This window comes from Octopus bimaculoides, chromosome 5 (assembly GCF_046866305.1).
Source record: "Octopus bimaculoides isolate indiv1 chromosome 5, ASM4686630v1, whole genome shotgun sequence".
NCBI classification, from domain to species: Eukaryota; Metazoa; Mollusca; class Cephalopoda; order Octopoda; family Octopodidae; genus Octopus; species Octopus bimaculoides.
Window position 1 is genome coordinate 85,948,921 of NC_142932.1, and position 27,276 is coordinate 85,976,196.

Genomic DNA, 27,276 nt, shown 5'->3' on the forward strand with positions numbered 1-27,276 from the left:
TTTGTGAATTCATTTTAACAGACTAAAATTGGTGTTCCTATGGGGTGATACAGTGGAACTGAATTATTGTGAATTCATTTTAGTCTGCTAAAATAAATTCACAAACACACATATAGTCTCCAAAGGTAAATCTTTTCCTCTGATAATATGCACATGTCGCATAATGTTTATTGAGTATTAATAGAAACGACTCTAAGTGAAGATGACCAATTTGCTGTTAATAATAAATAATTATTAACTTCCCAGTCTCCATTTTCTTCTTCCTTTAAATGAATATAAGCTATATGTTTTTATACACACCTATTATTTTAAGGAAATTCATTCCCCCAAAATACTAGGTATTGAACCAGTATTTCCTTGGATGAAACCATCGTTTCATGAGGTTAATACAACCTCTAATTATATATATATATATATATATATATATATATATATATATATATATATATATATATATATATATAGGCCTGCTGACCAATCCAGCAAGATGGGATGGCATCATCTAAAAGTTACAACAATGCAAGGAAATGAATTGTTACCAGCAATGTATAACAACACCTGATAGTCTGGACAATACAGTGATGTGTGTGTGTTCTAGTTCTATATGAAATACCATATTCTATTTTTCATAAATATTCAAAAATTAGCATCAAGGAACTCAAAGTAGTGTTAGTGAATTTTTAACCCCTAGTAAATTTTAGGACCTACTTTCAGAATTGAGTACTCTCTTTTCATCTTGTTTACACTTACATGTTCATGTCATTTTATTGATCCAAAAACTACTAACTAAAATGTGTTATTGAAAACTCAGGATATTTTATATGAATGAGATAATATGTATATTTTTTGACAAAGTTACCCTGGAAGTTGTAGTTTAGAACAAGGGAATGTCCTTCAACAAATTAAGAACTAGAATCACTTGAAGCATACCTTTTTAACTTGGTAAAAAAGGTTAAGCTTAAGAAAAATCCACAACAGTTTTCCAAAAGAAATAAAGAATTAATAAAGAATTTAATATCACAACTAAATTTTTTTAATTCTTTATGGTGCAAACAAAAATACACAGTACAAACTATTATTCAATAGCATAACTATCATTTACAAAGATTATGGCTTTAGCCATAACTCTATAAACCTTGACACCAAAGACAGAGTAGATGACAGAGTAGAATATTTAGTTCCAGACATACCATATACTACATTTAAAGATGACATGCCTAATTTGACCAGCAATGCAAAACATAGGTTAATCAACCCTGACAAAACCAAATTAGGTACAGTTGTAAGTACATTCTATATTATAGTATACTTGTAACAGAAGAAATGCTATTTCTCCCATTAAAGAGCAGTAAATCCATAATCAAATAAGTTAGTAATAATAAAGATAGACAACATTGCAAATACAAGCAACTTGATATCGATTCTGTCATTCTTAACTAATCTCCTCTACAAAACCTTAAATTTTGTCATTAACATCACATCAGTCATTGAATCTGGTATTATGATTATTATGCATGCAAAGAAATGCCTCCTGCTTTTCAATAAATAATCCTGGGTTTAAAAGAAATAGCAGCAAATAGTTTGGTGTTCCTATGGGGTAACACAGTGGAACTGAATTATGTGAAATGATTGGAATTTATATTCTGAAACATTTCATAAAAGATTTTCTACTATGCAAAGAAGTTTATTCACAGATGATGACCTTGCAGTCTTGGGAGAAGCACCATTGATGCTATATTTCTGGCTGTAGGAGAAGTACCAAGCCAAAGATAAACCTCTGTACTTGGCTTTTGTTGACATGGAGAAAGCTTTTCATAGAGTTACCTGATCCCTTATCTGGTGGTCAATGTGGAAACTAGGTATAGAAGAGCGATGGTGAGAGCTGTACAAGGATGCAGTCAGTAAGGTCAGGGTTGGCAAGGAATGAAGCGATGAATTCAGGATACAAGTAGGGGTTCACCAAGGATCAGTCTTCAGCCCCCTCTTGTTCATCATAGTCCTCCAGGCAATAACAGAGAAATTTAAGAGGAGCTGCCCCTGGGAGCTCCTCTATGCTGATGATCTTGTTCTTATAGCTGAATCACTACCAGAACTAGAGAAGAAATTTCAAGTGTGGAAGCAAGGTCAAGAATTGAAGGACCTTAGAGTTAACCTAGCAGTACCCGATGCAAGCTATAAGAAATGAAGCAATATCAGTGGAAGGTTAACTGGGAAAATAGTCTTTGTGTGTGGAAGGTGCACAGGTACAATAAACACTAAAAATGTACAGAAAATAGACTCTATCAAATGCCAGTGAGGTAAGCTAGAGGTAGTTGACAGCTTCTGTTATCTAGGTGACCAAGTCATTAGCGGAGGTGGATGCTCCAAGAGCATAGCTGTGAGAAAAAGAATAGGCTAGGCAAAGTTCAGAGAGATCCTACCTCTGTTGGCAACAAAAGGCCTCTCCCTCAGAGTGAAAGGCAGATTGTATGATGCTTGTGTGTGAACAGCTATGCTACACAGCAGTGAAACATGGGCTGTGACCACCAAGGACATGCATAGGCTTGTAAAAAATGAAGCTAGCATGCTTCGCTGGATGTGCAATGTCAGTGTGCATGTACAACAGAGTGTAAGCATCTTGAGAGAAAAGTTGGGCATAAGAGGCATCAGATGTGGTATGCAAAAGACACAGCTATGCTGGTATGGTCATGTCATACATATAGACAAGGACAGCTGTGTAAAGAAGTGCTGATTTCTAACTATGGAAGAGGTAGACTCAGGAAGACATGGGACAAGGTGGTGAAGCATGATCTTTGAACATTAGGTCTCATTGAGGCAATAACTAGTGACTGAGACATTTGGCAATATGCCATACTTGAGAAGATCCATCAAATCAAGTGAAATCATAGTCATGACCAATGTCAGTGTCACATGACTTTCCAACTACAGCAGCCCAACTACAACAGTAAAAAATACTTTTCGAGTGTTAGGCCCCACAGAGGCAATGATAAATGACCAAGACCTTTGGAAATATGTTGTGCTGGAGTAGAAGACCCATCAAGCCAAGTGAAATCATAGTCATGACAGATACTGATGTCACGCAACTGGCAGCCATGCTGGTGGCACATAACAGCACCCCTTACTCTCTTGGAGTGGTTGGTGTTAAAAAGGGCATCCAACCATAGAAACCATGCCTAATCAGACTGGTGTCTGGTGCACCCCCTCAGCTTACCAGCCCTGGTTAAACTATCCAAAAGGCATAAATTTTACCTATACTGAAACCAAATAAAAAATATAAGGATTCAAACTTTCCTCTATTATTCATATAAATTTAGTCCCCACCACTGGTTAATAAACATCTTCATTATCTTTAGATGAGGCCACATTCATTAATCTTTCTCATTGTTATAATGGGGTACCTTGTAAAAGTAGTTTTAGGGATAAAATAACAATATATGGTTCACTCTAATGTTTCCAAGTGTAAAAGTAATCCAAGAAATACTTATGATATAATCCAATATACAGTCGAAACATTTGTTCCCACATTACCAAGAACTCCTTAAACTTAAAACCTTTTCCTTTCTCAGTGAATCACAGATACAATAAAGCTATAAACTTCTTAACAAAATTACAATTGAAGTAATTTACTCTTGTAAAAATTTTGCTAGCTCCATTTACTATTTTAATTTCAGTAATCTTTCCAACTATTGATACAACAGTCCATTTTCTAGCTGACAACTACATTGCTACAAGCAATTGCACCCTAAACAATAACTGTCTTTTGAATCTCTAATCTATTCTGTTTAAGTTCAAGCCAGCAATAACAGTGCACTCAGAAGTTACATCAGCCTGACTGAGAATTGCTTTAAAATTCATTTTTATCAGCATATTTATACATTTAATAAACATGAAAAATGCCACATGCCTCTTGAAACACATCTTGCTTTTAAAAAAACAAACTCTGTTTTCTCATCAATGTTTACTTTTCTATGCTTCCAATAATTTATATCCCTTTACTTACAATATTGAGCACTCTATTTTCTTTACACTTAAAGATTTGAATATCAAAGTTTGAAATTTTTATTTTATATCAGTTTAGCTTAATTTGTTGTCATTTTTTTAAAAGCAACTCTCTTCATCAACCCTATTTCAACAAAGGTATAGTCACAGCATTAGAATAGAAAAAGTTAAACTGTTATTAGACTAAGCCTATTCATTTAGTAACAGACTAAAGACAAAAAAAAAAAATATTTGAAGAAGTGTGATGACCAAGTGGTTAAGTTACTTGTTTACTGACCATTGTGCATAAATTCAAATCCTGCAAAAACCATTGCATGCTGTCAACAGACACATTATTAAACTTGCTTACAGATAGTTGGCTTTAAAACAGATCTTGCAAAACATCTCTAGGTTGTTGTTATTTAGCCCCAGGTCAAGCTTGATCATGTAGATCTGTAATTAAATGCATCCCAGTTGTAACCATCTTTTCTAGGACTACATTTTTCAATGTTTATTCCAATGATAGAAGGTTATTTGACACTTGTTAGTCATATATATTAGTAAAGCATGTGAATGTTTAAACTGTTAAAATAGACAAGAGCAACACCTAATCACTGTTTGAATGTATTAATATGTTGTTGCATGCACTTTGAAACAGTATAGATTTAGTATTAGCATTCTTTATAAAGGTGGTTAAGTAGTAGATATGATAGAATAACAAATAATTTTACAATATTTAGTATTGAGATCAAATCCTCTGCTGCTATCTTTAACTCTTATCCCTTCAAGGACAGTAAAATAAGTACTGGGATTTATTCAGTAAATTATATTATTTACATATGTGTGTACGCACAGGTGTATAATAAGAACAAATTGCACACGTCATCTAATAACTAACAGCCATCTTTAGGACTTGTGGCTGTCTTGTCACTTAACTTGGCAGCATCTGAATGAACATGTGATCTTACATCTGTGAAACTTTTTGAAGAATGTAGATTTAAGTTACAAACTCTTAATATAAATATAGGTACGGTGTGGCTGTGTGGTAAGAAGTTTGCTTCCCAACCACATGATTCCAGATTCAGTCCCACTGTGTGGCACTTTCGACAAGCATCTTCTACAATAGCCTCAGGCTGACCAGCACTTTGTGAGTGGATTTTGTAAAAGGAAGCTGAAAGAAGCCCATTATATATATGTGTGTGTGTGTGTGTGTGTGTATCTGTGTGTGTATCTTTGTGTCTGTGTTTGTCCCCTAATACCACTTGACAACTGGTGTTGATGTGTTTACATCTCCATAACGTAGCAGTTCAGCAAAAGAAACCAATAAAATAAGTACTTGTGTCTTATTAGTTATTAGACTAAAATCCTTCAAGGCGGTGCCCTTGCATGGCCACAGTCTAATGAGTGAAACAAAAAAAAAATATGTTAATGTATATGTGTATATGCACATGTGTGTATATGAATGTGCAAGTGCATGAATATACATGGATATATACAATTATATATATAGATTTGTATGTTCATGTGGAAATCCATGTATGTTTGTGTGTGTGCCTGTATGCATTTGGGCGTTACTGACATGAGTGTATTTATGTGTGGTGAATGTGCATGTGGACATGTCTGCAGATTGGTAGAAAAACAGGATGATTGATATACAAAAAAAAGAGACAGACATGAAGGTATTTATAGTAAGACAGACAGTTTGATAGGCTTATAAACAGAGTTACATAGATTAGATAAGCATGTGTGTGTATGCACATATACACTTATACACACATACACATAAAAGTACATATAAATAGAGAGGTATATAAAATGTAAAGTGAGATATATAGATAGGAAGAAAGAAGTAGGTACAAAGAGACTGACACTCCCACAAATGGCTGCATTAGTAAATATAAACATATAAATAGATAGAGAATATTCACCAGAAATTAATTCCTTTATCATTCCAGCCTAGTGAATAATGTGTTGTAAAAAATATATATACAGAGCAATTACAGGTTGGTGTTAAACATCACTACCATCTTATCATCATCAACATCATTGTTGTCATCTTCATCATCATTGTTTTATTTCCTCTATCCATGCTGACATTGGTTGCATGTGTCTGTTTACCTTGACAAGTTGAGGGCATCTCATCTTATATTTCATTTTGGCTCAGTTGCTACAGCTGAATGCACTTCCTAACACCAACAACTTTACAGATTATACTAGGTGCTTTTTATGTGCCACCAGCACTACAGAGATGTTATGCCCTTGACAAGACTAAAGACTTCTCACAACCTCGCACTTTACAGGGTATACTAAATACACCAGCATTAAAGAAGTGACCATGTCTTTACACAACTATAGGGACCTCATAACTCCATGTCTCTGCTTGCCTCTCCACCTTTACAGAGTGAGAAGCATTAGTGATAAAAGCATCACTGATAGGAGTAAGAGGGATGTGAGATAGAAGATATGTATTTTGAGATGACAAGATGGCACCTTGTCAAGTTGAGGGCATCTCATCTTATATTTCATTTTGGCTCAGTTGCTACAGCTGAATGCACTTCCTAACACTAACAACTTTACAGATTATACTGGGTGCTTTTTGTGCTGCTAGCACTACAGAGATGTTATGCCCTTGACAAAACTAAAGATCCAGAAGTTCAAGTTGTATTGGATAAAAGTAATAAGAGTTTAACATAGGATAACGACAAGCTGTATAGGAAGGAGGTTGAACACAGAGTGAACTGGACACAAGCAGTCCAATATGACCATCTATGCATTGGCAATGAAAAGGGTATGAGGGATTGAGTGTTGAAGATAGTGGCATGGTAATTGGAATATAGGTAAGTCCTACACCAGTGAGCAGTATGAAAGAAAAGGATCAAAATAGATGTAGTTGCATCCTGACTGGTCTACAGAAGAGATGCAATGTATGGCAAGCAATAGATGAACAATAAAAACATGGGCATAAATATAATGTATGGCTAACAGAAGACAAGCAACAAAGGTAAGAGTGAGGGAGTGCAATGTGTGGCAAATCGAAGAAAGAACCACTGCTTTCCTTAGTCATTCTAACAGCATTGTGTGATTGATAAGAGGAGGCGGGAGTGGAAGATGTGTAATAGATAAATGAGTGCAGGTAGCAAGAGCATGAGAGATAAAGTCATGAGGAAAAGGAACCTGAGTGACATTGACATAGGCAGATGTGTAATAGAGATGTGAGATACAAGTGACAAGAGACAGAGGGGCAATTGATATGGATGTTAGCCGGGTGAAAGGCTACTGAAGAGATCATTGACAGCAGTAGACATGAAAGTCAGATTGTTTGATGCTTATGTATAACGTACACATAATAATGAAACAGGCACTGTATGTGGAGGATGTGTAAAGGCTGAAAATTGTAATGTTTGCATAAACAGTAGAGCAGAAATGAGGTGAGAGGAAAATTGGGTATATGACAAATCAGATGCAGTACGTAAAACTGATTTGGTATGAACATTTGGGGGATGACAGTTGGGTAAAGCTGAGCACTCAAAGTGGAAGGGATCTGTGGAAGATTTAAAGAAACATGAGAAGTGATGATGTAAAATGAGGAGGGTGAAGATGATTTGAGAAGTGAGAAATTTTACAGATGTAAAATGTAAAATTTCCTTGACCCGTAATTGCTTTTAAGAGTAACATTTCCCTTAACATTGGTTCATTAAGTTTTGGAAATTCAACTTTCAGTATTTTCAGTATATAAATAAATCAGCTTCATGAATTTAACTTACCTATAAGTTCCAATTTATTAAAATTGGAATGTTAACATCATTCTGTACTACTTTGCCTTCAAGTGAACTTTAACAGACCCTCCCCCCCCCCACACACACACATACATACATACATACATACACATGAATTTCTCAAAAATTTTAAGTGTGTGTGTGTGTTCACAATATTTTTTTCTACATACCTAACAACACAATCTATCTTTTCGATTACTTTGTATAGGAATATATAAACTGGTATTTGCTCCAATTTGCTATATACCTTCCTGCAAACATCTGCAAAAATTAAAAGAAATGAGTTTTAGAAAGAAATGTAGAAGAGTTGTTTCTCAGAGCTTTATCCTTAATGGATAGCATATATACACACTAAATACCTTATATTGATCATATATAGCATGAACCACTTTCATTAATCCCTAATATTGCCATAAAATGCAAACTTGCAGTTACATTCAGTAAAAGCCAAATGTAACCTGATAGTCACATGTTCTTTGATAGTTATTCTATGAGATAGCATGGTGTCTGATTGTCCAAGCTAATCATATATAATCCAACTTTAAAACACTTTCTACCACTTCCATAATGTGGTCTGTTTTTCGAAACCATTGTGAGTTCCTTTCTCATGCAAGTATCATTTACTTTTGTTTTCATTAATAATGGTATTGCCCTCCAGGTGATTGGACCACTGACAAATACTACCCTGCCACCAAAAAAAAAAAAAAATAGTGAAAAATTACTTCTTTGTTTTCTCATTGAGAAAACAAAATGGAATTTACATTCATAAAATTCTTCTTTGCTTTTCCATAGTATTGGACAAGTTTAAAACTTTAATTATAGGCAATTTGCCCACCTCCTTTTCAATTCCTCCCCCCACTTGAGAATACCTAGATTTGGGGATAACCTCTCTGTACAAACCTATTTATCTTCAGTATGTCATTAATTGCAACTGGAAATTCTATAGTTCCCCTTGTCCTTACTAACTCTCATCTAATCTGTATGGGTTGTTTCAAAACATTATAGCGATATTGATAAACCAGCTACTGTTGGCTTTTCTTATCACTAGTTAAACCTGATGTTTAGTTTCTTTGACCAGTGTCAGGCATATAAGTTATTGCATTCTTTTATCCTTCTCTCCTTTCTTGCCTTATACATACTTTTATAGTTTGGTATTCTACATTCTTTCCCCATGTTTTTACTGACAGCTAGATTCAAGCAGCGAACAGTGCTTTGCTGCCCTCAACACATATTTCTATGTAAACTCTTGTTCTCCTCCTCCTATAAACACTTCCTTGTGAGAGAAAGACGGAGCATTATTATTATTCATTTTCAAATCAGATTCATTTCATTACATCCTCAAGATCACTTCCATCTGGCCTGTATGTATATAGTGTGTATAACTAGCATACATACATACAATTTTTAATTTCATGCATGCACATTGTTTGTTTTTGATTTTGTCAACTACACTGTATAGTAGGGTCAGTTGGGTACCGTCTGTGAGAAAAACAACACCATGATGCAATTCACTCTGCCAGAAATTTGGAAACACATGCCATACTGTTTGGCATTTGCAACAGAAGCTCCAATACGAACATTTCAGAGTGTTTGGGTGTCAATCTGAGGACAGTGCAGAGGATTTGGAAAGAGTTTGGATGAGTCTAATGGTGATTAGGAGGGTACAGTATCTCAGAAAACTCACTCTGATCATTCTGATAAGAAAAGAACTCTTGAATTTGTTGGTGAGATCCAGGCCATGATTGACAATGATCTCTCCAAGTCAATCAGGTCCATTGCCAGGGACATGGGAGTGTCTGAGTTTCTTATCAGGCAGGTAGTGCATGAAGACATTCAGTATTCTTCATACACGATGAGAAAGGGCCAATTTTTATCCCAAGTCATCAAGGACAAGAGGTAAAACCATGCTAAGAAGCTTTTGAACAAACTAGCATTCTTTCCAACTGAACATGCTTTGGTTTTTCTCAGACAAGAAAAATCTCTGCCAGGATCAGATGGTGAACACCGTATCAGGATAATTACCCCCTATAGGACAATTTCCCCCTGACAACAACTACCCCCAAGACCTTTGGTTAATTACCCCCTCTCTAATATATTAAGAAGTTTTAAATCATTATCTGATGTCCTCAGTAATTGTCCTTGGGGTTATTGTCCATGGGTGGGGTAAATGTCCAAGATTCAGTGAACACCCAGAACAACCATTGGCTTGTCATGTCCCCAAAACATGTACCGAGAATGATAAAAATAAAAACATCCAGTCAACATCATCTTCCCACACGACCTCAGACTCAACACAGAAGCCTACATCAAGTGCCTGGAGGGGGTAGTGCTGGCCTGAGTCAAAAGAGTGACTGCTGGAAGATCCTATGTCTGGCAACAGGACTCTGTACCATGCCACACAAGCAGGAGAACCCAGACAATTTCTGCAACCACACCACCCCAAACATCTGGCCACCTAAACCCCTAGATTATTATGTGTGGGGCATAGTTGAGTGAGAGACCAACAAAACTCCTTGTGACACCAAAGATGAACTGAAGGCAAGGATTACAGCAGCATTCACCAACTTTAACAAGATCATCATCCAGAAGAGTTGCAGGAGATTCAGAAGTTGTCTGGAGACTGTGGTTGAAGCAAACAGCGATTTTATTGAATAAATTTACTCTTTAGTATTTCAAGATATTTTTATATAATTTTGGTAAATATATCTGTTAAAATGAGATGTCCATGTTATTTTCATTTTTGCATAATTTAGACGACAATTTATTCACTGCATCCTCTGTGTGTGTGTGTGTGTGTGTGTGTGTGTATATATATATATATATATATATATATATATATATATATATATATATAAAACATACACATACATTGTGCATATGCTGCTAAATTGTGATTTAGAGAAGTACTCAAAGCAAACATAAAATGCAGTAGTTTATTAAGATTGGTCCAAACAGGCCATTGGACTGGCCTACATTAATTTTGTGTGCACAGGTGTGTGTGTGTGTGTCCTACTAGTTAGAGAGTTGAGCTCAAGATCATTAGATCATGGGTTTGATTCCTGAAGCAGGTGGCATATTTTCTCCTTGAGCAAGGCACTATGTAGTGCCTTCATATTGTTCCAGTTAGTCTACTCAGCTGAAAATGATTGCTGTAGTCCTCTCCTCCTCCAGCTGAAACATCTTGAATGTTCTACTTAGTCAAAGGTCAGGAAGGTTTTAAGAAAGTCTCTATGTTTGCTTGCAACTACATAAGCTATACTTTTGTTTGTTTATATATATATCAGATAAAGGAGATTAAAATCCAAGCTGAATCTTCTCTAAGCATTTCTGTGAACACTAGCTATCAAAGTGAATATCCATAGATAGTTTATCTTAAGGAAGAAAACTATCTGTACAAGCTGAAATTCCAGGTGAAGTTGATTAATCACTGAGTACAAATACATTAACTTAAAGACTGGAATTTATGGTATTGCCTTTAATTCTTTAATTATGGTCATTTCTAAACAACATGGGAAATGCACTTCATGAATATATATTAATATTGATGTGAATATTAAAGGTAGCAAGCTGGTAGAATCATTACCACACCATAGAAAATGCTTAGTGACATTTCTTCCAACTTTACATTCTGAGTTCAAATGCCACTAGGGTTGACTTTGCCTTTCATCCTTTCAGGGTTGATAAAATATATACCAGATGAACACTGGGGTTGATGTAATCAACTTACTTCCTCCCCCAAAATTGTTGGCTTTGGCCAAAATTTGAAACTAGTATTAATATGAATATAAATAAGATCACAGACTGAAGAAATTCACATGATTTACATAAAAAGAAATATATTATTATTATATTCATGAAATGTATTTCTCACAGTATGCGGAGCTGTAAGCAAACAATCATAATTAAATAATTAAAGATATTACCAAAAATTCCAATCTTTAATTGTGTGTATACATATATATAGAGAGAGAGATAGATATATACTGACGCCCCCAACTATGCGAACCTGTTCATTGGCTACGTTGAGGCCCAAATATTCTCAAGTTTCACTGGCCCCACTCCTGAACTATATGGTTGTTATATTGATGACTGTATTGGTGCGACATCACTCTCCTGCAAACATCTAGACTCTTTCCTCTCTTTTGTTAAATCTTTCCATCCTGCCCTCCACTTCTCCTGCACTATCTCTGACACCTCTGTCTCCTTTCTTGACATTTCGGTCAACATTCATCACTCCACTCTCACCACCTCCATCCACTACAAACACACAGACTCACACTCATACCTCAACTTTTCCTCCTCCCACCCTAAACACACCAAGCCTTTCATCCCCTATTCCCAATTCCTCCATCTACGCAGGCGCTGCAGTGACGACCATGACTCGCCACTTCATCCTACGTGGATATCCTCTCACCACTATCTACACCACCCTTGCCAGAGCACGTTCCATAGTCTGTGCATCTGCTCTCTCCCCTGCACCAGCCCCACCATCTCACCATTCCCTTCACCTACCACCCCACCACCCTACCTCACCAACGCACCATTCTTCAAGCCTTCCTGTGACTCCAGTCTGACCCCTCCACTTCACACATCTTCCCTAACCAACCCCTCTCCTCCTTCAAACGAGCCCACAACCTATGAGACCTCTTGGTCCACAGCTTCTTCTCTAACCCAACCTCCCAACCCAGCTCGTTCCCCTGCTCTCACCCACACTGCCACACTTGCCCTTACCTCTCCAACACCACCCTCCTCACCAGCACCCATCATTGACCCTATCATATCACTGACTCCTTCACCTGCACTTTAATCAATGTCATCACCTGCTCTCTCTGCCCTTCTCTATACATCGGGCAAATGGGACGCCACTTGGCTGACTGGTTCGCAGAACACCTACAAGACATCCGACTCAGCAATGACACCCTGGTCCCACACCATTTCCGCTCTACCGGTCACTCTTTGCAGCACCTGTCTATGTTCAGATTGTCCTTGCACAGGGGCCATCCAGACTCCCATTTTCACCGTGAACAAGGATTAATCTTCTCTCTTTGCTCCTTTATGCCACATGGGCTCAACTCTCTTCCCCTCTTCATCTAACCCTCCTCCTCTCTCCCTCTCACACCTACTTCCTCCACCCACCTCTCCTCTCTTGCTCTGGCTGCTACTTCCTCTCTTCACTCCTACTTTCCTTCTCTCCTCTTCGACACACACATACATGCTCTCTTATACACACACATGCGCACCTTCATTTTGGGATCACCACCACTTTATTATCTCCCCTTCTTCCTAGCTCTCTTGTGTGACCCCTCTGTCCGGCATTTGCCATAATAGATCACTAGCCACTACACATTCTTTATTTTCTCTTCTTGTCTCTTTCTGTGTTTCTTTCTGTGGAAGAGTGTAGGCTCGAAACGTTAATGACTTTTTCACTTCCTGAGCGTTAAACTAATACATCTGCTTGTTGTCTACACCACCTGTCTTCGTCTTTTGTTTTTTTGTGAATTCTCCCTATATAATGACAATAATGACTTGCGGATGGTAATTTATAGGCTTTATTAATGTACAGGTGGTAGCCAACAACAAGAAGCATAGGATCTTTTAAGAGTGCATTCTGAGGTATTTGCCCTAAACAAATTAAGTTTTTGTGCGTGTGTGTGTGTGCGTGAGAGAGAGAGAGAGAGAGAGAGAGAGAGAATCAATAATAGAACTCAGGGAGACAACTGAGAGGAGCATTTTACACATGCAGCAGAATCTAAGCCATATAATGTCATTCTCTTGATTGTAAATTTTTTTTTTTCATTGCAGCCATATTTTCATTTCATATGTTTGACTAGTACTACCTACTATCTCCCTCATGCAGAAATTTCATTTCAGGAACATCATAAATCTCTACTCCTTGTGCAGACTGAAATTTAATGTTGGTTCTTCTATCTTGTATCTCTTCAAGTTTGTTAAAACTTGTCATCTTGGGGAAGTAAATGATATTACAGTTGTTTGACAAAGTATATTAAAGCTTGGAAATAAAATAGATACCAATAATATCTTACTATTAAGCTTCATGAGTGACCAGAGTGCAGTTGTGTGATGAAAATTTTGACACCCCATGAAATAAATTCCAAAACAAATTCGATAGTTTTCGTATGTTGCTAATTGTCTAGAGTGGCTCTTCCAGTATGCTTCATTTCAACAGAGAAACTCTAATAGCTTATTGATTCAGTCAAACAATATTGCCCTCTCCTTCAAAACTGAGGCCTTTTGCCAATGTGCAAAGACAATATGATTGTTGCAATATGGAAGAAATAAGAAACATTAACATAATTGAAATCTCATTCACAAAGTATGTTGTCATTTATGAATTAGGAATGAGATAAATTGCACTAAACAATATTGATTATTAAAAACTTACTACACAGTTATTTTATATTAACCATCTCCATAGCCAGTAGGAGTGAGTTTCAACAGATTCAGACAAGCTTCCCCATGTCACCTTTCAAATATCCTTGATATTTAATATTTATATTAAATTTGGGGTGTTTTCTTTTATGTGAGTAGACAACTAGTGGTGGGTCCATTTTAATAATTGAGAATGTCTCCTATGCACAGCAACCTCCAATTGAAATCTTAGTTCTACCCATGTTATCACTCCTCTAAATTCATCAAAGTAAAGTGGTCTATCTTTGTTGCTAACACAGATTACAATTTCTTTGACTTGTCACTACGATCCCCAGCAATAATTCTGCCACTTAGATAACAAAACAGTCAGCTGCATCTAATCAAAACTGATTAGATAATTTTATCTATTCATGATTGCATCCAAACTCTTGAGTGCCTGTCAAGTTCTGATCTCCAGGTTGTGAGATTGTTGGTTCCTATACCAATAAAACATTTGCATTATGTTTCACTCAACAATACTTAAAACATCCTTTTTTCATTTTTTAATACTATTACTGTTGAAAATTCTCCTAAGATTGTAGAGAATATAATTTGGAAAATCATATCACAATCACTAAAAGAATGTCTATATTTTCCACTGTTGTTCATTGGGTATACATACATATCTACTGCGGGACATTATATTTTTGCTTTAAAGATATTAGAAATTATCAACACTTTCATTTTATGGTTGAGTTATATTATCCCAGTATTTCATTCTTTGAACACAAGTTCATCTCAAGAAAATTTCTGGAACATTTGGTCTCATTATTTCAGACACTGAATAAATACCCCAACATGAAAATATGATAAACATTTTTATCTTCTCAAACTTCTTAAAGTTTTTTAAACAAATCTACATTCATTCATTTATTTATTCATTTAATCTTCACATTCTCTGTTTTCATTTCCATCTTGTCCATTTATTTGTGTTAAACACATCCCTTTCTTTCAGATATCAGTACAAAAATAACAAAATATCAAAATGAAAATAATCTATCAGAACATTCTGATATACAAATAGTACCATTAACTGCAGAATGTAAGTATTTTTCATAGAAACAATGATTAGCAACCCATATCTCATATACACAGGGCATGCAGTGTTATTATTTACCTTCCCATTGAGTTTTTGTTTTGGCACATTTGTCTGAATATAAAAAAATTTGGACTCTAGTAAACAATTATCATTGTTGTCAATGTTGTTTGTGTGTTACTTTAGTTTATTTTTCCTATTTGTTTCATTATTTTGCCTTGCTAATGCCTACTATAATAAAATATCTCATGCGACATGTGAAATGCATTGTTATTTTGTGAAATTGAAGCGGAATGTGACATTTGTTTCTTGATTTTACACAAATATAATTTTGCTTGTAAGGGAAATAACTCAAGATGTAATTGTTTCCCTTTGCATGAAAGTAACTTTATAAAAATTTTTTTCTTCCTTTAATTAAATTTATCGTTTAAGTATTATTTAAAGTAAGGAATAATACTTAAATTTTAACATTTGAATTATGAAATTGTAACTGAAACTTAAAATCAATATCATCGCTAATCAAAAATGTCTGGTGGAAGTCATTATAATGATATATGAATAAAATGAGCTTGAAACCCTTCATTGTATTAAATAATTAGAATTTTTTTAATTCAGAATTTTACTGTTTTGAATTCAGATAATAAGTTTAATTTGAAAAAAAAAATCATTCATTTCATAAAAAATTAATTTTAATATTTTTAAAATATTAAGGCAGTAAGTTGGTAGAATCATTAGCTCACCAGATAAAATGCATTGTGTCCATCTTTATGTTCTAAGTTCAAATTTGCCACGGTCAACTTTACCTTTCATCCTTTCAGAGTCGATGAAATAAGTACTAGTTTAGCACTAGGATCAATGTATTCAACGTATTCCCTCCCACCAAAATTTCAGGCCTTGTGCCTATAGTAGAAAGGAATATTTTAAAATATTGCTTAGAACAAATACCAAACAGTTTATAGCTTTATGTTTAATATTTGCTATTATTTTCTTTCTTTTTTTTTTATTGTTATTTATCATTTTAATCCTTTAAGTTAAAATTCTAAATCAATTTGCTTATACATATTTCATGGCATGCCATATATATTCTATATCGTCTGCAGAAAAGATATATGGAAAATGTTCTGGTTCCTATTGTTGCATTTTCAATGAAATTCTTTATATTACAAAGAAACAAATTAGAAGACTAGTTAGCAATATTTATAAATTGAAGTCAAATGAATTAAATAAATTTAGAATTAATAGAATGAAAAGTTAATTGAATAATTTTCTGATAGTTGTCTAACTCAAAAGTAATGTGTATAACAGCAATGATTATACAATAGTTGTGAAGTACCAAAATTTACATTATTAATTATAGTTAAGCTCCAGGTTCGATGATTATGTGAATGAGGAGTCCAACGTAGGTCATATATCTGCATGTGTATATATAAGATATCCCGGAAACAGCTGTAAGACCTTCTATTTATAAATGTTCTGAAATCTTTCACAGCCTTGGATTTTTATCTCATTACCATTTCGAGCATGGCCATTGCCAGTACCTCCTGACTGGCCTTTGTGCCAGTGGCCCATAAAAGCACCCACTACACTCCCGGAGTGGTTGGCATTAGGAAGGGCATCTAGCTGTAGAAACTCTGCCAAATCAGATTGGAGCCTGGTGTAGCCATCTGGTTCACCAGTCTTCAGTTAAATCGTCCAACCCATGGAAAGCGGACGTTAAACGATGATGATGATGATAAACATTATTAATTATATTAATCATATCTGTTTTACCTAAAAGTATTAGTAAAGTAACTAAAACTATTTAAGTGGATAAATAAAACTAAAAGCAGAAGGAAGTTTTCTAAAAATCTTGTGCATTGTGGCATGTAATGAGTATGCTTACAAAAGCACAAATGAAAATGCTTATATGCACCTTCCCCAAAGATACATACACGATAACAAAGTTTCATCTGTAAAAGTACAAATTTAGTCCAGGCTCAAAATAATATACAAGTTGAACCTCACTAATCTGGCATTCATTAATCCAGCAGCTTTGATGGTCTGGGATACTTGTTTGAATCTGATGGTGATTATAGTTTGCATGACCACTATCTGGCCAGCTGTGACACCTTCAGTAACCCATGTTATTTCCATCTGTCTCATGTATATACTGTAATTGATGATAACAAACAGGAACTTTTTAGACTTTTTATTAATATTTTACTCTTAAATATACCTCCTGATGTTAGCATACTTTTGTTGTGTGTCAATAAAGATACTAGCATATGGCTAGTATCTTTATATCTATACAATAAAATGGTGTCAATAAAGATACTAGCGTATGGCACATCAGTAACAACCTTGTGTATGGAATATGGTTCATTGTCAATGGATCATGTTAAGAAATGAAGAAAAATAATATAAAATTGATTGCAAACATCAAAAGTAAGGACGTTACCATCCCAGATATTACTCAACTTTGATTTAGATTTCATGTAGAAACAATCTACTTCCCAAATAAATAAGTTTCAGAATTGTATCTACAGTAAAATTTAAATAAATGATTACCTTTTGTTCATAAATTTGATATAATGTTTTATGGGCTTCATCCATAAGCTTTATTTTTCTAACAATCTATGTATTTTCTGTGTCATAATACACTAATGTTACAGAACTAGCACTTTGTAATAAAGATGTCAAATAAGTAAGAAACTAATACACTATGATAATAAAGTATAAGAATTATTTTGCCTTTTTTATTTTTATCTTCACTGTTTTAGAAAATTTGCTACTCAGACACCTATCTAGTCCCTAAGTTGCCAGATTAGTGAAATTCAACCTGTATTTTCAAATAAAATTTTTACATTTTTCTATGCATTATTTTTCTCTTTATAAATTCATTGAATGTCATTATTATTTAAACTCTCTCAAACTTTTCTTTTCTATAAATTCATCATGTATTTTAATCTCTAAAACGAAATTTTCTTATTGTTTTCAGTCTAGCTTATTATTATTGTTATTAATTGTTGCCCAGTGAAAATGTAATAAAGCAATATTGTTTCAATTATTTGACAATATATATTCTTCTGTTTTCAGCCAATCTCCCACCATCTATTACCAAGCAACCTAATAAAATTGGATTCATCCATTCAAAGCAATCACTAGAGCTTCCATGTATGGCTACTGGTAAACCAACTCCTGAGTAAGTATCGAATCTAATAGATCATAATCTGTAGTTCTATCATGTATCTTGTTTCCACTGCTCAATACTTATATTTAGATTAAACTGTACCCCTGCATAATAACCCCTGACTTATTTGATAATGTTGACAATATAAGAGTTGATTTTTTTTTTTTATTGATATATTCCATTTTGATATGGTTTAATATTCACAGGCATGGTTGTGTGGTAAGAGATTAATGAAGTAAATAGGTGCAGGCATGGTTGTGTGGTAAGAAGGTTGCTTCCCAACCACATGGTTCTAGGTTCAGTTCCACTGCATGGCATCTTGCATAATTGTCTTTTACAATATCCTCAGGTCAACCAAAGCCTCATGAGTGTATTTGGTAGATGGAAACTGAATGAAGCTCATTGTGTGTGTGTGTGTGTGTGTATATATATAATAGTGTGTGTCTGTTTGTCCCCACCACAACCACCATATGACAACTGGTATTGGTGTGTTTACATCCTCATAACTTAGCAGTTTGGCAAAAGAGAATGATAGTATAAGTACCAAGCTTAAAAAGAAAATAAGTACTGGGGTCTATTAGTTTGATTAAAATTCCTGAAATTGATGCACCAGCATGGCCACAGTCTAATGACTGAAACAAATAAAAGATAAAAGATGCCTACATAACTCAAAGATTATTCTGTATATGTTTATACTTCCTAATTCAGTTGAGTTTTCATTAAATCTGGGAACATATCACACAGTAAATTAATTGATTATTATATTAACTACCTTATTATTGTTTTGAGAAGTTTCTTTCCTCACTTTTTGTTCTTGCTTATATTTGTTATTTGTGACACCTGAAAAATAATATATATCCTGGAGCATTAAAGTAATTATTTTAGATCTCTCTCTACAAACCTTCTTATGTGTTGAAATGACTAAATGCTAATGGCAATAGTTAAACTTTATACTGTTAATAATAATAATATTTTATAAGCAATTACCATGTATTGACTAAAGAAAATAGTGTAATATTGGGGCATATAAGACCTCAATAGAAAAATAAATGGGTTTTCTGTATACATGGGACTTGAACACACACCTCTATTTTTGCAACAAGCGTGCTACCATTTACACCAACATACCCACTGACAGACTTAAGAACCTAATTTCATAGTGTTATTTTTATAAACAAGTGAGTATATAAACTGCTTATCAAATATTCACAGAAAACACACATGCTCACTTGTTTATACTGTTAGCTTATATCTGCTGCATATTTCTTTTATGTGCTTCAGCTGTTGGGATAAGTTACCCAGATTTTCTAGGAAAATTACAATGCCTCCACTGGAGAAGAGATTTGTCTTGCATCTTTGTAATAGTTCAGAATCTATAGTTAAGGTGATTTGATGAAAATGAAAGCCTATCATTTTATAATTTAGATCAGAGGTTCCCAAAGTGGGTGATACTGCCATCTTGGGAGCAGTAGAAAGATTCACTGGGGCGTGGGGAGCATAAAAGAAAAGTTGGGTGATAATGGGGTGGCCAAACAACAAAAAAAAAAAGGTTAGGTTAAGTTTTATTTGTAAAATACAGATGTTTTGAATTTGCTACAGAAAGTGGTCTATATTTGTGGTGGTGAATGGGGTGGGGGTGCTAGGAATGTGGCCTGGGTGCAAAGGGGATGGCAGCCCAAAAAAGTTTAGGTACCATTGCTTTAGGTTATACTGGGGTTTGTTTAGGTGGTTATTTTCATCTCTTGCTTCCTATTTTATAAATACTTTTTTTTTTCAATCATCATGATAATTATCATCGTACAAGTACAATATTGGAATATTATTTTTTCTTTTGTCTCTTTCAGGTATACATGGTATAAAAATGGTAAAAAAATTGATCTCAATAGTACAGAATACAAAGACCGAATAAATCAACTTGTTGGAGTTGGGTCTATAGTAGTTCACAAACCTAGTCATGAAGATATTGGTGATTACCAATGTGTCGCTGCATCTAAATTAGGGAAGTCATTATCTATAATCACAAGATTATATATGGCTGAGTTAACACCTTTTCTGAAAGAAAAAACAAGGCATTTGACACCCCTAATGGGAGAGAGAGTAAAATTAGTGTGTGTACCACCAAAAGGGACACCAAAACCTACAATAAGCTGGAGTATATTAGAGACAGGAACTGGTGGAATGAAGCAAATCAAACTTAATAATAGGATCTCTATGGATTATGAAGGTAAGATCTGTGAAAGCCACCACCTCTCATTTCAATTACATTTTTAGGACAAAATCTAATCTTTATATTTTAAGGTTTATGCCACTTCCCATTAAAAAAATGTAATTGTGACAGAACTTTCACAGATATCAACATCACTAAGTTGTGGAAATATTGTCTCTAAAATATTGAGACCAAATATCACTTGAAATTTTATCTTTGATATATATATGTATGTATGTATGTGTATGTATGTATGTATGTATATATATATATATATATATATATATATATATATATATATATATATATATATCACGCTTGGCTACACCAATGTACCCACACACATACATATACCTCTACACACTCATATGCACATACACACTCTCATACACACACACACACACACACACACACACACTGACCATCTTCGCATTCTCCTGTTCCAAATAAGACACTTTCTCTATCTCTCTCTATCTCTCTCTACTTCCAGTCACTTCAGTAATGTAACTGTTGGCGATTTCTTTTCCTTCTTTGAAGTTTTCCCTTTCTCCTTTCAAACAAAGAGCTATGCTTGAAACATCAGACTCTCTCTTTTCACTGAGTGTCAAGCTAATACATTCCTTGTGCACATCCTCCTTGTTGTCTGTTAATTTTATAACTGTTTTTTTTAACTGATTGTTTATTTTGTAGCGACTGTATATATTATATATATATGTATATATATTAGGTTGGCAAGAAAGTAATTTTGGTTTTTTAGTGTGAAATAAAAGTAATTTTTTTCATACAAAAACTGAACTTTAATCAATTATATATTTCCCGTTTTCTTCGATGGCCTTTTTCCATCTTTCTGGCAACTTCATGATTCCGCGCTCATAGAACTTTTAATCTTTATCAGCCAAAAACTGAAGCAAGTGTGATTTCAGGTCATCATCATTATTGAAAGTTTTACCATTCAAACAATTTTGCAAACTTCAAAATAAATGGTAATCTGAAATGCAAGGTCAGGGTTATATGGTGGATGTGACATCACTTCCCAATCAATTCCAATAATTTTCCACGAGCTAGCATTGGTCTAGCATTGTCATGGTGGAACATGATTCCTTTACAATTTGTCAATTCTAGCTGTTTTTCTGTGATTGCTTCCTTCAGTTTCATTGTTGACAGTAAACATCTGAATTTATCATTTGGTTCCTTGGAAGCAGCTCAAAATACACAACACTTTTGTAATTGAGTTAAATTGACAGCATGACCTTTTTTTGATACAATTCAGCTCTCAATGTGGTTTATGCTGGTTCATTACACTTGAACCATAATTGCTTTTGATTGATGTTATCGTAAACAGTCCATTTTTCATCACCGGTGATGATTTGCTTCAAAAAGAGGTTGATTTCATTGCGTTTGAAATGCATATCACAAATATTGATTTGTTGTGTTAAGTGAGTCTCTTTCAATTTATGTGGGACCCAAATATCAAGCTTCTTAATTTTTCCAAGACATTTTAAGTGATTTTCAATTGTTGTTTGTGGTACATTTAACCTCTCTGAAATCTCTCACACAGTTATATGACAATCAGATTCAATTATGGCTTTGATTCAGTCATCAACTTCAGTAGGTCGTCCAGAACGTTGGTCGTCCAGAACGTTGGTCATCTTTCAGTGAAAAAATCTCGTTTCTGACATGTGTGTTCTGTTAAGCAATCAACACCATAAACTTTACATATCTCTTTGGGAGCCTTAGTAGTTTTCTTGCCTTCATTGAAATAAAAAAGCAAAATATGCCGAAAATGTTTGTTTTTGCACTCCATGTTAAAATTGACATTGAACAAAATTACACACAATTTGCTTCCAAAGTAAGCTAGAAGTAACAGCTAAATCATGACATTGACAAAAGACATTCAAAAAAATAATAACTCTGTCTATTTGCAAAAAATGAAACTACTTTCTTGTCAACCCAGTATATATATATATATATATATATATATATATATATATATATATATATATATACGTGTGTGTGTATGTGTATATATATATATATATATATATATAATGATAATAATATAAGGGATAAAATCCAAATTTACAGGTAAAAACTCAATTAAATTTGATTTATCAAAAATTAAATTAAGTTCCACAGTATATAATATATAAATATATAATTTAGAGAAAAGAACCAAAGTTCATGAATTCATCCATGAAAATCCAAAGTCACATATAGAAAAAATTAATGAGTGACTACACAATAAATAAGTACAATAAAATACAAAGTAAAAATCATAAAATAATAATAATAAAATGACTACACGTGTTTCATAACCAAGTTTTCAAATAGAAAATAAAATATAATCAAATCGATTAAATCGATTGAAAATCAATTCTATTCAAAAATATAGCTAATCTTCAGGTGAAAATACATCAATAATAATAATAAAATGAATGTATATAACAACCAACAATAAATAACAAATGAATGTATATAAAAATACTTATATCAATATAGAAAAATGTTGAACAATATTATTAAAAAGAAAATTATAAACGTGACATTCTTAACTTTACATTTATTAGAATATAAACTAACAGAAATATTAAATGCAAATCTTATCTTAACAAATCTCTTGCTTAAAATACAAGTTAAACGAAGTTTTAGGTTAAAACTAAACTAAAATTATAAAAGTAATATAAATAACTTTAATTTTAGTATAAGCTAACAAAAATTAATTTATATAAATTAGTTTATATAAAAATAATTATATCACCATTAAATAAAAGAAAAACATTTAACAAACTTATTGAAAAGAATTACAAAACTTATCTAATCGAATCTTTAGTTTAAATAACATTTTAAATATAGTACTAGTAACTTAACCTTAATTAGAATATAAGCTAATAATCAAAAAAATTATATAAAAAACTACTTATTTATCCCATAAATCAAAAATAAATAGTGAACAATATTATTGGAAATAAATGCAACACTAAACTAAACTAATTGAAGTTTTGTTTTAAACAAAAATGGTTAAACTTTATACTATTATATATATTTTTATATATATGTATATATATATATATGTATATATATATATATATATATATATATATATATATATATATATATATATATATATATATATATATATAAAGTTAGATAAGGTCGGTTTATGGGATCTAACTTTATTAAATAATACACTGCTCTATAACTTAGAATGTGCTTTTTTGGATTTATGTTTTACCAACAATTTGTGTGTGTAATAGATGTATATCATTTAATATACGCTGTATAAAGATGAGAGCTGCCAATAGTTTCTTGCTATGAAGACATGTAGCTAGCCATGTTTTTATAATGTGCCTTGTGTCTCCAAGTAATAGGCACAGGCATGGATGTTTATTTAAGAAGCTCACTTTACAACGATATGGTTTGGGGTTCGGTCCTACTGTATGGCACCCTGGGAAAGAATCTTCTATTGGAGCCCCAGGCTGACCTATGCCTTGTGCATGAATTTGGTAGGTAGAAATTGTGTGGAAGCCCATTATGTATGTATGTATGTATATATATATATATATATATATATATATATATATATATATATATATATATATATATGTATGTATGTGTGTGTGTGTGCATGTGTGTGTCATTGTGCTTGTTCCCCACTACTACCTGACAACCAGTATTGGTTTGTTTGCATCTAGGAGAGCCATAACTCTTAATAAGAACAAACTTTATCAATGGCAACCTATCCAACACATGCCAGCATGGAAAACAGACATAAAAGCAATGATGATTATGATGAGGATGAGAACATATATGGCAGATTTCTACATAGTTTTGTCTACCAAATTCCACTCACAAGCTTTTGGTCAATCCAAGGATGTATTCAAAGACACTTTTCCAAAGTGCTGCATGTTGAACAAATCCAGAACTACATGGTTGCAAAGCAAACTTCTTGATCACACATTCATGCTTGTGTATGTGTGTGTGTGCATGTGCATGTATGGATGGACAGATGGATGTATAGTGATAAATAGACACTCAAACACATACATACACATATATATCCATACGTATAATACATGTGTATATTGTCATTATGTGTGAGAATTTTGTTATTATTTTGCTTGTATATCAGTTGGTCATATCTTAAAGGGGATTCTATATTTATGCGTTTATATTTTGTGCATGAACTGTATAAATTTATAATTCATCAATTCAAAACTCATTTACTAATATTTATTCTTCAGGTAATTTATATTTCGCTAATGTAGAAGCACATGATTACCAAGATGGTAATAACTATATGTGTTCAGCAAACATTTTTTTCTTGAGGATTTTTGGACAAGGATTTGATCATGTTATTAAACCAGAGGTAGTACGAGGTAAGTTGACATTATATTTATTATACATGCTATCAATCCCATTTCATTTAATATACATACTGTCAATTCAGTTCTCATGAAATTTTACTCAAATCTAATGTAATAAAATGATATTTTCCCAAGCTAGCAGAATCATTAATGTGCCAGACAAAATGCTTAGCAGTATTTCTTCTGGCTTTACATTCTGAGTTTAAATGTCAGCAAAGTCAACTTAGCCTATCATCCATTCGGGGGCAATATAATAATTACCAGTTGAGCATTGGAGTCAATGTAATCAACTAGTTCTTCCTCACAAAATTTCTGGCCTTGTGCCTATAATAGAAAAAATTATTAGAAAATATTATAACTTAAATGATGCATATTCTAAAACTGAAATTCTTATTTTATAAATTTAGTCAAAAGGGATAGGTGAAGTATCCACATTCAGTAGGTCCTTTCATACTAATTTTTCTGATACAACTGATATCCTATCTTAATATCAGCAAGAAAAATGTGGAGGGAACTAAGGACCTGATTTGAATACTTGCAATAGAGTGAACTCTACTGAAAGCACCCAGAGACCAGATGATAGCATGTTAAGGCTCCCACTGACTGGTAATGTGTTAGAGAGCTTCACTTGTGACTCAATTTTTGGTTAAGATCAAAGTGTATAAATGATGTAGAAAAGACCCTTAGATATAATAAAGATCATATACTAGCTGCGATGTTATATTTATTTCATTTATTAACACTTTACCTTAACAAAATCCTTGAATTAAAACTTCATTAAACACTCATAACAAACATTGGTTATAATTTCTTTTTCAGACGGATCAATTAAAAAGCCAGTTGAGCTCTTTTGGGTTTCAAAGATTGACATCAAAGTTCTAAGAAGTGATGATCTAAAAATGAAATGTATTTTCAGTGGCAAGTATGTATAAAGTTATTTCGTTATTCTGTCTTATAATAATTGAAATTCTCTATTTTTACATAGTTGATATCTAAGAAATATAACACCAATGAGCATAATCTACAATATATAAAGTGTAAAGTTAGAACATGTCAGTTTAAGCCTTTAGCATTTAATTCAGCCATATCCAGTCAAAGTGTTCTATCTGTTTTATGTTCAAGCTAACCAGACCCAACCTTTCACACCTATACTACAATATCATTCTAAATCTATATGAGCACATCATTGAAATCAGAAAGCTACATGATAATACATGATTAATTCAAAACAATGTGTCAATCTCTAACTCTGGAGGGAACCTATAGAAGAGATAGACCCAAGACATGAGATGAGGTGGTGAATCATGATCTTTGAATGTTGGGCCCCATGGAAGTGATCAAGACCTTTGGCGATACACTGTGTTTGAGAAGACTCATCAAACCAAGTGAAATCATAGTCATAGCCATTGCTGGTGTCATGTAAATGGCACCCATGGAATCATAATCTTGTCTGTTGTTGGTAGCATGATCTTTGAATGTTGGGCCTCACAGAGTTGATGACAAGTGACTGAGACCTTTTGGCAATATGCTGTGCTTGAGAAGACTTGTCAAGCCAAGTGAGATCATAGTCATGGCTGTTGCCAGTGTCATGTAAATGGCACCCATGAAATTGTAGTCATGGCTGTTGCCAGTGGCACATAAAAAGTACCCATTACACTCTTGGAGTGGTTGGCATTAGGAAGGGCATCCAGTCATAGAAACCATGCCAAATCAGACTGGAACCTGGTGCCACTCTTCGGCTTACCAGTTCCAGTCTAATCTATACCAGCATGGAAAGCGAACATTAAATGATGATGATGATGAATGTAAATAGATAAGCAATACATTTGACAGAGTCATCTGAATGCTAAAGGATTAAAGGTTGTCAGCATGCTTTATACAATTACCTGAATTTGCACTAACAACTATCCAACATGAAAAATAGGGATTTTTTTTTTTTTGTTAATCTTGTTGAAATAATTCTACAAAAAAAAAAAAAACAACTAATGTGTTGATACTAATGAGATTATTCGTATGTTTAGAATAATTTGATTTTCATTAGAAAACTATAACACTCAGAATATAAATTTCCATTTACAATTGTTATTGTTGTTATATTTCAGTCCTACACCATCAGTCGTGTGGAAACGCTTGAATGGAAAAATAGATATTGAAAGAACTGAAAATGGAATTAATAATCTTGAACTTGTTATAAAGAACGTTGATTTTGATGATGCTGGAGAGTATCAATGTATTGGAGATAATGAAGTCACCGATGGGGAAATTTCTAAAAAATTTACAGTTACTGTTGCATGTAAGTTTCAAATAGAATTGAGCAT

The 27,276-nt window shown here is 33.6% G+C and overlaps 1 protein-coding gene across 6 annotated transcripts in view; it reads left to right on the forward strand.

Moving 5' to 3' along the window:
• The window catches only part of LOC106881289 (neuroglian), a 139,766-nt gene that overhangs the window by 72,188 nt on the left and 40,302 nt on the right, over positions 1-27,276 (forward strand). For 3 of the 6 annotated variants that reach the window (XM_089352510.1, XM_089352511.1, XM_089352512.1), the window contains exons 4-9: positions 15,139-15,225; positions 18,295-18,400; positions 20,233-20,612; positions 24,836-24,970; positions 25,778-25,880; positions 27,061-27,251. In XM_089352510.1, the coding sequence (XP_089208636.1) occupies positions 15,139-15,225; positions 18,295-18,400; positions 20,233-20,612; positions 24,836-24,970; positions 25,778-25,880; positions 27,061-27,251 (1,002 nt within the window). The remainder of the gene's footprint in view (positions 1-15,138; positions 15,226-18,294; positions 18,401-20,232; positions 20,613-24,835; positions 24,971-25,777; positions 25,881-27,060; positions 27,252-27,276) is intronic. The other 3 variants (XM_089352513.1, XM_089352515.1, XM_089352514.1) reach the window with 1 other exon arrangement.